Raw genomic sequence first — 12845 nt, 5'->3', positions numbered from 1 at the left:
CAATGTTGCACGTTGTCCATCCCTTTCTTTCTTTCTTGCTGTCATCCATCCAGCCATCGATACCCCACCCGCACTCCGTGCATGCGGTCCCGTTGGGTAGCACGTATCTCTTGCGTCCCGGGGAAGAGCGTCTCTCCCACGTAGAGAGATAGCCAGATGCACTCAGGAGAGAAATAGTTGGGTCCTTGATGTGAGGATGAGCCAAACGATAGACAGGGGCTGCCGAGGGAGGGTCCCATCATTGCGTTGCCAGAGACGTTGTGTATGAATGATAGTGACCACGCATTTATTTCCAGACTTTTGGCGTCGCGGCCAGACTGCGCGCAACTCTCCAAGCCTTGGTTGCCTGCTTGATCCAACGCGGCGCGTAACATTCGGGTATCGAAATTTGACCGCCAATTTCAATAGTGCTGTATGCAGTCCCCCAAATCGGCCAACGAAGAATCCCAATCATATGTATATGCACTCGTTCTCCTTGTCCGTGCCGTTCCATTCGCCTTTTTTGTTGCAAAATGCCCCGGGGTTGATGATATCGCTTTCTTTCTTTTGTTTCGAGTTGGTGAGCTGGTGAACAACGTCCGACACGCCATGTAAATTTTTGTCTTTTTTTGAAGAATGACCACCGCTGTGGTTAACGGTGGTGCACTGAATGAATCCATGATGAACCCGTCGCTGTAGATTCTGCTATAGATTCTGGCCCCTATGACGGTTATGATGAAGTTTCTCTGCAAAGTGTCGTTCGCCTATTCTACCTCCCACCGCGTTATCACCAGAAAGCCCGGCCTCCAAATGAGAAGATACACACTCTAAAGTCAACGCCGGGGTCAAGCCGGGGAATGTTGTCAATTTGACAAGGAAAAAAACAAGCAAAACCAATCGCTGAAAGAACGCTGACCATGATGAGCTTTAAGTTCAACACCGAACAAATGCCATCGTGAACCCAGTCTTATAAACTGAAACCCGAAATGCCTCTAAACTCCCACGCGAATCAGCACCCACGTGAGGGTATGCGAAAGGGGGGAATCGTTGCAAGATGCTGACACAGCGCTGTCACTGATAAACCATGCACTACCACTTTCACCATGTGCAAATGCCCAACAGATGCAGTAAACAAGCCAAGCGCGCCAAACTAGCCTTGCCCCCAGGTAGTCCAGACAAGTGCCAATGGCCTCGTAGAGCCAGCGAAACGGACGACTATTGAAAAACAGAAATGGAAGGAGAATAAACCAGAATAAAAACAAGTGATAAGGCTCGTTTGCTTCGATGCTCCCAAATGCGTACCTAACGCCTGTGAACCCGGCTCCAATTGCGCAATGCTCCTTTGAAAACGGTCTGCTCTCGAGTCTGGATCGTTCGGTACGACACAGCGGAGAAGTAATTCCTTGTCCGAGGTCGATGAGACAGTCCATGTCAGTTTGTCAACGATTGACCGCGGATCATGCTCATTGCGGTGTCGCGCGTATACAGGCCGGCTGGATTCCCATTTACCTGCCCATCATATAGGACGGAGGATATGCAGACGATGAGCTGGACATCATCGAGGAAGAGCCGCCGGCCGATAGGGGCCCCCCGTTGTAGAGCGAACTACCCCATGTACTGCTAGAAGGACTCGAGTAATTCGTCGTTGCATAGGGCGTGCTGGTACCGCTCGACATCGGAGAGACACCGTTGTACGTCATGCGGTTCAGACCGGGGGGAGCGGCCAGACCAGGAGGTGGGCCGTTAGCGGTCGTAAAGCCGTTTCCAGATCCTGCCATGACGCTGTTTATGCCTGCCATGGAAACAGTGCCAGTCTGGCCCGGCGTCTGGCCCGAGCGGACACCAAGCGGATTCTTGGAGAAACTCAACCGAATGCCACCCTTCACACTGTTGTGAAGAGGATGTCCATAAAGCTCATGCAACGCCTTCGTCGCAAACGACACGTCTTCGAACTCGACGAAACACATGGGCCCATTTTGCTTGGTACGGAAGCAAAGTCGCTTGTACCCTCGCTGCTTCGAGAACATGGCCTTGAGCTCCTCTTCCGACGTGTCGATCGGCAGATTGCCAACGTAGAGTGTATTGCACGGTGGGTTCTGATCCGCCGGGTTCACCGGCGGGAAGTTGTGGCGCTGGAAGTGCTGACTGCCGATCTGATAATTCATCGAATGGTTGCTGCTGGTCATCGTAGTTGGCGACATGGTGTTTCCATGCGCCGAGATGGGTGTCATGGCCGGATGACCGTATTGTGGCGCAGATGCGGATCCTGCCGAAGACGTATTTAGGGACAGGCTAGCCATCCGCGAGATGGGAAGGTGAGGAGCTGTAGCTCTGCGATGCGGATTGGGGCCATTCTCAGCATAAGCAACGGGGTCCTTGAGGAGCTCGCCCGTCTCGTCATCCTCAGCGGTGTCATGGCTAATCAAAGTTTTGCCAGAAATTCGCGTCCGCTCCGTCAGGTGGTGACCAATGGGCGATTGCGGAGAAAACAGACTGTGGTAGTGGGCACTAGACTCGGGGTTGGGCAGCTCGTTTCCTCCGTAGACCCCATTCATTGGGGGCGAGATCTTTTCCATAGATTGAAATGTGCCGTTGAAACGGGACGGCTGTGACGTTGCCACAGGGTTTGAAGTCGGCACTGGTGACTCGATGGGATATCGCCTAGACGAGGTGGGACTGCCGGATAGAATTTCCACGATCATCTCAGCATCTTTCGAGATAGACTTGCCATGCAACATTTCCTTGGCCTGCTGTGCCCCGGCTGCCGTCTTGAATTTCAACACCGCCGATCGAAATCCCGGATCTTCGGTGTGGTCTGGTGATAACATTTCCACGTCAACCAATTCTTGAGAAAACACGACCATCAATCGCAACTTCTCCTCCGTGGTATCGACGGGCAAGCGACGGATCAGGACTGACGCCACGGGCGCTGGCGTAGTCGCGTACGGGGTGCCGACGGGCTTGGAAGCCGGGTCGCGATCGAATGGGCTGAGCGGGAATGGCGATTGCGAAGATAAACCATTCGAGCGAAACGGTTGGGACTGCGGAAGGAAAGCGGGCGCAGCCATGGTGGTCTTGGATGTCAAATTGGTGGTTGAGGCGATTGAAGGGTAAGGACTTGCGCGACTTGACGTCAGTGCTGCGAAAGGCGACTTGGTTGAGGTATTCGAAGCCACGCCCAGCGTACTCTGGTCCCCGTTCATACTTTGCCGTGCATGCGACGATGTGGGAGGTTAGGATGCTGAGTCAAAGGCCGTGGGAACAAGAGCGACGATCGCGCTGATCAGAGGATGGCGGGTGCGGCCAAATCAGTGTGTCGCAGGAACGAGTGGGTTGATTCTGCTGCTGCGCAAACCTGATTTAATCAAGATCTCAGATAAATCGAAATCGAAATAAAACGAGGTCCGTATAAATGGGGCGGGCTATTTTAAATTCGGGCTGAGACTGCAAGAGAAAGGCGCCTTTGGTGAAAAAGGTGCGCGATAGCGATTCGACGCTGGTAAGGCTGTTGTTGTACTTGGTACGGGAGGGATTGGGTTGATCAGGCACTGGGCGACGACGCGACGGAGGGAAAAACGGATTCGTCGACGATGCGCTGCGATGGAACGTCTGCAGACGCGATAAGACAAGCGACGAGAGGATCGCAGCTGTCGGCTCAAATCTGACTGAAAAATAAAATAAAAAGTTGGGGGTTGGAGAAAGACGGGTTGTGGTGTGAAGGGAGAGAATGGGAGGGGGAATGCCTTTGTGCCTTTGTGTGAGAGACGAGCCGTGTCGACAGAGAGATGCGAAAGAAGGCTGCCACTGCTGTCTCGCTCTGGCGTGTGTCGGGATTCTGCACTCTTGGGAAGGGTGGGCAAGAACGAAAGATCAATGGTCAATGGCGAGTGGTTGAATTGTGGATCAGTAGGTAGGTAGGTAGGTAGGTACCTAGCTAAAGGTAGCTTGTAAAAGCCTGCAGCAATTACTCCCTCACAAGCGGGCTTACCATCACTTCATTGATCAAGCTCCCGTCCATCAAATGTGATAGAAAAACAGGCTATGTACAAGAAGTACAAGGCAAGTGGGAGCTCGGGACAGGCACGCGTGCACTAGCGCAGACATATGGGCAGCAGCAGCAGCAGCAGCAAACGATCCACCGTGAGCTGCACGCCTACAAATGCAATTGATTGCCGGGGGACCCAAACGTGGATGGTGAAATCATGTAGACTGTGGTCTGTGTCGCGCTGCAGCTATAGGTGGGAAGACTAGGTTATTACAGACAAGACTTGTTTACAAGGGGGCGGATTGATGACAGGCATCACTGTTAGTTGATCAATCTCTAGGTACCTACACATTGCGACCTGTCATCCGTCGCGCTCGCATTTGATTGGGAGGGCGCGAAAGGTGTATGTGGGACATTGGGGGGGTGGAGGGACATGTTGATGGGACGGACGGGCCCATGGCCCATGGTCAAAGCAGGACGTTTGGGTCGAGTTCCAAGCAACTCGAGTCCCACAAGGGAATTCGACCAGCTTAGCTTGTACACAACCTGTTGGGGGAACTGCCGGGTATGGATATCGACTTGGAGGCGGCTTGCAGCTGCTCAAGTGGTCCAGGATCATGGTGCATACAGCTTCAAGTAATCAGTACATCAAAAGTCGCTGGCTGGAAAAAGGCACGGGTCAACACCCCATGCGCGGGAGAGGCAGTGTTGGAATCAAGTCTGGGTGAGCTCTTGGAAGTTGAGCAACGTTTTTGCTCTGCACCTCTCGACCCAACTGGAATGCGTCAGAGTTGTATGATGAGCCTGGCCAGACACACAAAAGCTCTGCTCTTGGCTCGAGGGATCAAGCAAGATGCATCTCTAGGACCGACAGCCTGCTAACTAATTAACTAACCACCCCCCTCCCCCGTCCCCCCACCTCCATCAAAGCTACTGGTTTCGTGCCTTGATGCATGCTATCGCCCCAATCAGAGCAAAGTATGTTTTGGGTCCAAATGTTGGCGCAATGCAAAGGTCTCTCACACATTTCTTTGGTTGGACGTTGTCAAGTCGTCCTCTTCGCCCTGTCCATATTGGGATTGCTTGCTGCTACCACTCGACGGGGCTTTCTAGCCTCGCTTTCTCACGGCGCAAGCATTAACGACGTTGAATATCGCCGTGTTGACTCTTTGGTGACGTGATTATGAGCCAACTGAGGCCTGATGAGAGGAACTGCACCACCACCACCTTTCTAGTGACACCCTGTCGGCGAGTGAGTGGTTTCCTTGGGCCGGCAAGGAGCTCGATATGTCACAGGCATATCTTGGGTTGTATTCAGGGGTGTCGACCGCACAAGAGCTGTCACATTCAATGTTAGAGCTTGGAAAGGTCGACTAACTACATGATGGGAGGTTGTTGGCAGTTGGGAACCTTGCCAACACCCCGAGATACTTTGATGAGATGCCGACCAGACCACAGAAGGTTTAGGCCACTCCAGTGAGTGTACAGTGTGCAGTGCATACGGGCTTAGGTGAAACGGCTTTATTTGTGATTCGACTCGGCCGGTAGAATGCGGACTTGATGGTGTGGGAGTCCTCGGGGAGCTTGCACTGTTCGAAACGCCTTGCGAATTGCTTCTTATGTCTCGTTGAAAAGCCAAGCTCTCGACTGATAGACAGCTTTATTGACAAAACGTGTCACGGACCGGTGAGCAGGGATCCTCGAGAAGACGGTGTAGGGGACGTGCATTCGATAGGGCAATTGTTAATTGCGAGACCCGTAGCTTTTTGCAAGGATCCATTGGACTCCTCACCTTGGACACAAGATTCGCCAGTCATGTTACGTGGGTCTCGCTTCAAGTGCGCGAGACAAACATTTGGCAGCCACACTTGACAGTTCCATTTCAAGTTGGCACCGAATACCTATTGTATTCAATCTCAAGGGAAAGGAATTCATGGGAGGTGAACCGCATGCCTTGTCTGGCATAAAACGTCGAGGGTGTCCAGGTCTCCCATATGGCATAATAAGCACGCCATACCTGCTGCTAATGCACTGGGAAGTATATTCGGCCTAGAAAGTCTGTTTTCGCTGTAGGGCAATATCTTCCAGCGCGCAAATGCACCGCAGGAGAAGATCCACCGGGTGATACAGAAGGGTTTCGATCGCTTAGATCCTGTGCATAGCCATAGGTAGCAGTCGGGTTCACAATGACAATTAGAGCATCGTCGGGATTCATCGTTAGGTATCGGCACGGCCAACATATGTGACCTGTAACGACAGGTCTGGGAGGTTTCTCGGGGCCTCGACGTAAGCCGGATCAACATACATGCCCCCTGTACCATGTCTGTCAAGTCAGCATTTTAGGGATTCAGCAAGCCAACCAGCCTGCAAATGACCGGAGAGTCACATAGGCACCAGCACCATGGAATAAAGACATTTGCTCAACCCCAAACCAAGTTCTCGAGGGTTATCTTGGAAACTTTGGCTAACATCTGCTACTATTCCCAAGGCCCTCTCCACTTAAAAGTTAATTATTGTAAGTGCCAAGCGATCAAGCATGCAGCAGTATTATCCCGTCCGCTTCCCACCTGCACCTTTTTCAGCCTTAGCGCCTGCCGGCAATGGTCGGAGTTTAGACCCTCTTGAGAGGTACTCAAGTATCTAGGTACACAGGTACCTCAAACAGCGCCACTCCTCAAGGAAACGAGCCAACAGTATGGCCGATGCTCTACGGGAAGCTGCCCCTCACGAAAAAGGTCTCGGCGCCAAACCGATGCCCCTCCGTGCTGCATCACATCGAGAAGTCGCGACCCCCGAAAAGTTCCTTCCAAAGTCGGTTTTCATAAGCTGGGGCGCCTCGGATGTGCACACAGCTGTGTATCTCGGAATTTCCCACGACGTACACGCCTATGGGGGCTCCCAATAAGGTCTTATTCCCCGGAAGGCTTAAACATCATCGATATCATCGAGATAGACGGCGCATATCATCGGACATTCCCGTTGCTGTTAATAAAGTATTGCCTGCGTGCCACCGGTTACTCTAAGCCTCATGTGCTCACGACGCTGGCTGCCTCTACTTCGCCTTTGCATCATGCGCGCGCATTGCTTCGTCATTAGAAATCTCCATGAGTTGACACTGGACTGGCCCTGTAAGCTTAAACCACCCATCTTGGGGTACAGCCCGTTGCTGCTTTCCCATCGTCGCAATCAATTACCCATCTAAGCTGCACTTCCAAAACCCAGGTTCTCGTCGGAAGCGTTGTCAACTCGTCAAGACTTATGTCATCACCGGCCTTAGCAAGCGGGATACAAGAGAAGGGACCTCTTCCGATTAGCGTACAGTACAATACGCTTGTCAAGTTTTGAACTACTGCTGACCCGATGGCTAGCACTTGGCATCTATCGTTGGGGATTTCGAGAGTTGTGTTCTAATCAATAGCCGCGCATTTCCTACAATGCCTCCGCTCGACTCCCTTACAGCCAACCAAACATATTTTCAATAGTTGTTGACCTGTAGTTGACTGCGAAGCGAGACCTGTGTCTGTTATTGGTTATACGGTCATGGACACGTCAGAACGTATAGTCAGGGAAAGGAGCACATGAGCTTTGCACGATGCGGGAACTATCCGCGCAGCTTGAATCCTTGTCGCTTCAGGCCGGAAAGCACAATCCCTGAAGCGATGGGGCCCATGTTTGAATGCGCGTGGGCTTTTCTTTCCATCGGTATTCCTCCATGCCGCCAGGGCTCGTTGATCGACGAATTTCACCATCTTCTGTTCTGGCAACATCATCACAGCTCAACGGCTACCACAACGAACTGCACCTCTTGACTTAACGGAAACCGCCCGCCTATATATCGTTACGAGACCGAGCTGGAAATATCTTCCTTTCACGCAGTACTCAACCCTCACCGCTAGGTCCTTCTCGAGGTAAACAAATTCAAACTAGCAACAAAAGTTTGCTAATCTATCAGCCCGGGTGTGCTAGCCCTGAACCTATACCGTTGATTGCATGTGCGCTTGGCCTCACTGGTGACCATGAAGCCACGCTCCCTGCTAGCGTAGGATGACTTCGGAACACTCAGAGCCACGCTACGTACACAACCCAGCAATGTGTGTCCGAATTGGATCTCTGTAGGTCGTTGTACGGGAAACTTGATCCCGACTGGGGTCATCGTTGACAGCCTGAGAAACCCGACACAAGGTTCCAAAGTCAAATTGTGCAATGTTGGCCTGTGAAAGAGAAGGAAAAAATGATGGCACAGACACAGCGTCTCAGTAAGTCATGCCAGCTGTCATGTCGTCCCACGATTTCGTAAACATTCATCACAACCCGATAAAGTTGTCCTCGGAAGAGGGACATGCCAAGCTGGCAAGGCTGGTGTGACTGGAACCCCCACGCACACACGCACACGCAGACAACTCAGGGAAGTAGGACTTGTTTCAAAGATGACGGGGTGCGCTACGCTGCGGCGCCTCTTTGACACCATGAGTGTCGAGAAGCGCCTTCAGATGACATTCTGACTTTCATGCCCGGCTCTTACCGCAATGAATCAGGCCAATCCACGTTTTGCGAGTGACACCAAGGAACCCTCTTTCCTTTCTATCCCAGTTGGCGGCCCTGTTGCAATGCTGCAAAGCCGCACTCCGGAGGACCGGCTGTCGGGTTAGGCACTGGCTACCTCCCGAAATTGCTTATTCAGTTTGGCATCTTAGCAGCTGATTTGGCGTCCTGCCTACTTCGGTGTAGTCGCATTGGCAAAAGTTGCCCATGAGCTATCTATAGCACTTTCATCAGTTTGGCTGTAGACAGTAGGATTTTCGACATGGTTGCGCAGACCGGCCCCCCCCTCCTTCAAATTTCCGTGGCTTGCTTGAACTTCCCAATGCAATGGAGAGCCCTTGTCTGTGCAGTGCAGTCAAAGTGAGATGTAGCTGATCAGAGTGGCGTTTAGTAGCTCCGGCACTTTATCGCTTCTCTCCTAATCGAAGTAGTCGGCAACAAATGCAAGTCAGATACTCCTTTGAAATTTTACAGAAACATTGCCGGTTTCTAGAATGACGGTAACATGCATTGTCGCAAGATCACGGGCAGGCTCTCGTCTCTCGTCGCTGGCCTTCTGTCACCAATCTTGTATTCGAACTTTGCGGATGGCAACTTATTCCAGCTGCTGGCTGAACAGTGTATTGGGTTCGAACGAAATGGACTTTCGCATCAGTAGCTATTACCACACTGGTATGCATTGAATTTCCATGTGGTGCAGATAGTCTCGTCTGGTGAGGATGCTAGCCTCTCTGCCCCGCTCCTTGAACTTAGCTGTGTATGCACGCTCAATAGATCCAACGATAATATCTTTGCGGGTGAAAAGCTCATGGAGGATCAATTCTGGGGTGGGTATCAAGAACCATACTAGATGGCTATAGATAGCGAGCAAATAGTATGCCTGCAAGTGCTAAGGGAACAAAGCCTTGGAAGGACTTTTGAGTTCAACGATAATATAAGAAGAATATTTCCCGGTCCCGAGAACCCAGCAAGCGGTCTAGGTGCCAGCAATTTGCTAGGCTCGAGCACCGTTTGTCCTCCACGAGGAGACACCGCTTACCTTCACGACTATTTCAACTGCAGCCGCCTCCTATTGACTAACTTTGACAGGCTCATTGCAGAGGCCACGCTGATTCAGCAGTTTGAATATCCCCATCATCAATCGAAGAGTTACATCTCAGGTAGCCACTAATACTTGGTGCATCTGGTATTCATTCCGGGCCAGCCAAAGGTGGATCTCGGTGGATATCTGGTCCCAGTGGGATGCCGTTCTGGCCGGACTATAGAACTCCATTCACTAATGCCTAAGAGGACCAATAGTATTCAGTCACTTACATACCCAGAAGCTCTTTGACCACTGGTAATAACTGGAACCTCATGGTTTCGGATAAAATGGACTCTTGCCTCGGTAGATCTGCAAAATGGAGCATCAACTCGAACTACCTCCAAATATCATACCCACACCCCGGATTCTTCCCCCCGGTCTTTGTCCCACAGAACCCAGGCTGCTATGCACATACCTCGGTAGCTTCCCCGCATAACCACACTTGCGAGCACAGCTCCTTCCGGATGTTTTACGCGTCTAGCCTCGGTGTAATAATAAGAAATTGTAAAATAGGATCAGGATTGCTCGTTCTTTGCCACCGTACTTACCGACCCTTCCAGTATATCACGACTTACAACTTACAGTGATCCGGCCAAAAATGACCGCCAAGCCCACAGTACCCTTCTCGGAGCCGGGGTGGCTCACCGGCCTCCCGAGCCCCATCTTCGCCGACTCGCACCGGCGTTGGCAAGCCGCCATCCGCCCCTTCATCGACACTCACCTCCACCAGCACGCCATCACCTGGGAAAAAGCCGAGACATTGCCCCCGCACGTCTTCTCCGACTTCGCGGCCGCGAACATGTTAATTCCCGCCCTGCCGGCACCCCTCCCCGTGACCTGGCTCAAGCGTCTCGGTATCCACACGCTGCTCGGCGGCCTGAAGGTCGAGGACTTTGATTCTTTGCACGGGGTCATCTTCGCGGATGAGATGGCGCGGAGTGGGCTGGCGGGGCCGCCGGGGAGTCTAACGACGGGGATGGCGTTTGGGGTGCCACCGATTGTGAAGTTTGGGAGCGAGGTGTTGCAGGAACGGGTTTTACCGGCGCTGTTGAAAGGCGAGAAGAGGAGTTGTATTGCGATTACGGAGCCGGATGCGGGGAGTGATGTCGCGGGGATTACGACGACGGCGGTTCGGAGTGGGTGTGGGGGGTTTTGGATTGTTAATGGGACGAAGAAATGGTGAGTGAGTTGCGTCATTTTAACTAGCTGCAATGCGTCGGGATCATAGATAAATAGATCAGACTGGGGGTTTGGACAAGGGACATGATGGAATTCTGACGACAGTATAAACACAGGATCACCAACGGCATCTGGACCGACTACGCCACCATGGCTGTTCGCACCGGGCCCCCAGACTCCGGAGCAGCCGGTCTCTCGCTCCTTGTCGTCCCGCTCATGCATCAACCCGGCGTCACCATGCGCCGCCTCAAAGTAGCGGGGCAAGTTTCTGCAGGAACAACGTACATCGAGCTCGATGACGTCAAAGTGCCTCTCGAGAACCTCATCGGCGAGGAAGGGATGGGCATGCGGTACATCATGACGAATTTCAACCACGAGCGGCTCTTCATCGCGGTAGGTGTCACGCGGCAGGCCCGTGTTGCCCTGGCCGCGGCCTTTGAATATGTGCTGAAGCGGGAGGCGTTTGGGAAGCCGCTTGTAGAGCAGCCGGTGGTGAGGCATCGGTTGGCGAGGGCCGGGGCGTTGCTCGAGGGCCAGTCGGCATGGGTTGAGCAGTTTGGCTTCTTGATGACAAGGATGGAGAAGAGCGAGGCGGATCGGGAATTGGGTGGGATGACGGGCTTGTTGAAGGCGCAGGCGGGAATTGTGTTGAAGGAGTGTGCTGACACGGCGGTTTTGTTGTTTGGGGGGAATGGGTATACGAGGAGTGGGCAGGGGGAGCTGGTTGAAAGTAAGTTGCAACCGTCATATCCCTTTTCCAGAGTATGTGAAATAGTTTCTGACCTTGATTGAAGTGCTACACCGCGAGGTTCCTGGCGCCAGGATACCTGGCGGCTCTGAAGACGTGATGATGGATCTGGCGGTGCGTCAGCTTGTCAAATTGTACAAGGCTAAAACGAAGGCTCTCGAGGCTAGCTCGAAGCTTTGAAAAATTGCGGAAGAGTCACGACGCATGACAACTAATGAGTCTGGAATATGCCGAGTTCAATAGTCTGCATCATTCCAGGGATGCGGTTAGTTTAGTTGGGGTAATCGTTCAAGCGAAGCCAATCCGTGACCGCATGGTACTTCTAAGTAAACGTGGCATGCCTTATTCGACTGATGCATTTTAGTTCTAGCTATGGTCTTGACACTAAGACTTCAACAAGAGCCGAAAGGTCGATTTCGATGGAAACGTTCCTCTGCCGATATAGTGTTGCCCTAAGACTTTCAGAGCCAAAAGTATCTAGTACCATAGGTGAGCCTTTGCTGCATGAAGTTTCGAGTATCTATTACCATATGGAATGATTTCACAGAAAGCCATAAGAGATTGGGCTGCGAACAGGCGCGTGACTCTACCACCAGCCGCAGAGACGCCCAGCAGTAATCATGTCCAACAATACAAGGAAGTATCCAATCACGGGCATGACAGAATAAACGGCGCACCTCGAGTGGAGCAATGTGGTATGGCCCGATTTTCTAGTTTAGTAAACTGTAGGGTGACATCTTGTGTCATGGCGTCAACTCTCACATTGAGCCCTGCGTTCCCAGCCATCAGAGTTGGAAATGAAACTCGATGCAAGGAAAATGAATACCACATAATTCTACCGGCGGCAAACCCGAAATATGCGAATCAAATAATGCCATAAGAAGAATTCCAAAACAAAGGACTCCAACCAACCTAGCTTCAAGCTCAGTCGCCACACCTGGGTTTCCCTCGTTCTCCGGGGTATCTCATTTGTAATATACGCCTAACAGGCCGTCCTGTGTGGATAACATGGGGTTACTCGAATCATGCCTGAACCACCGAGGGTACTGTTTCCAACTTTTCATCCAGGCACTCAACTCGAGGGCTTCATTTACCGCGTTAAAGCACAGAGGTAGGTAGTTCCAGTTGAGTCGCTGTTTCGTCTCAAACGCTGCATGCAATTTGGCCGATCGGGGAATGATGGAAGCGCTTATGGTTTCCTGTAATACAATGCCATACTGATGGGGACGTTCGATGATGCCAGCGCGCACCTTGACTCCTGATGTAGAAAACTGAGGATCAGTTTCCGTCAACAAATGCTGCATGTGCGGTTCGAAATCAGAGTCCCC

General features: G+C 52.1%; 2 protein-coding genes across 2 annotated transcripts; one reads left to right on the top strand and one right to left on the bottom strand.

Annotated features, from left to right (window-relative positions):
• Positions 1–1484: 1484 nt before the first annotated feature.
• On the bottom strand, positions 1485–3047 carry BCR38DRAFT_483281 (uncharacterized protein; the record flags this gene model as incomplete). The annotated part of the gene is made up of 1 exon (XM_040863603.1): positions 1485–3047. One exon carries the CDS (start codon positions 3045–3047, stop codon positions 1485–1487), a length of 1563 nt encoding a protein of 520 aa, XP_040718291.1.
• A 6736-nt stretch (positions 3048–9783) lies between these two features.
• Positions 9784–12121, top strand: BCR38DRAFT_427842 (acyl-CoA dehydrogenase/oxidase). The gene is made up of 4 exons (XM_040859858.1): positions 9784–10769; positions 10886–11499; positions 11564–11994; positions 12045–12121. The coding sequence occupies exons 1-3, from the start codon at positions 10189–10191 to the stop codon at positions 11695–11697; spliced, it is 1329 nt and encodes a 442-aa protein (XP_040718290.1). The 5' UTR covers positions 9784–10188; the 3' UTR covers positions 11698–11994; positions 12045–12121.
• The last annotated feature ends 724 nt before the right edge of the window (positions 12122–12845 follow it).

The sequence above is a fragment of the Pseudomassariella vexata genome (genome assembly GCF_002105095.1).
Source record: "Pseudomassariella vexata strain CBS 129021 chromosome Unknown BCR38scaffold_4, whole genome shotgun sequence".
NCBI classification, from domain to species: Eukaryota; Fungi; Ascomycota; class Sordariomycetes; order Amphisphaeriales; family Pseudomassariaceae; genus Pseudomassariella; species Pseudomassariella vexata.
The sequence above is the reverse complement of the archived record's forward strand: the minus strand, read 5'-3'. Positions and strand labels throughout refer to the sequence as shown.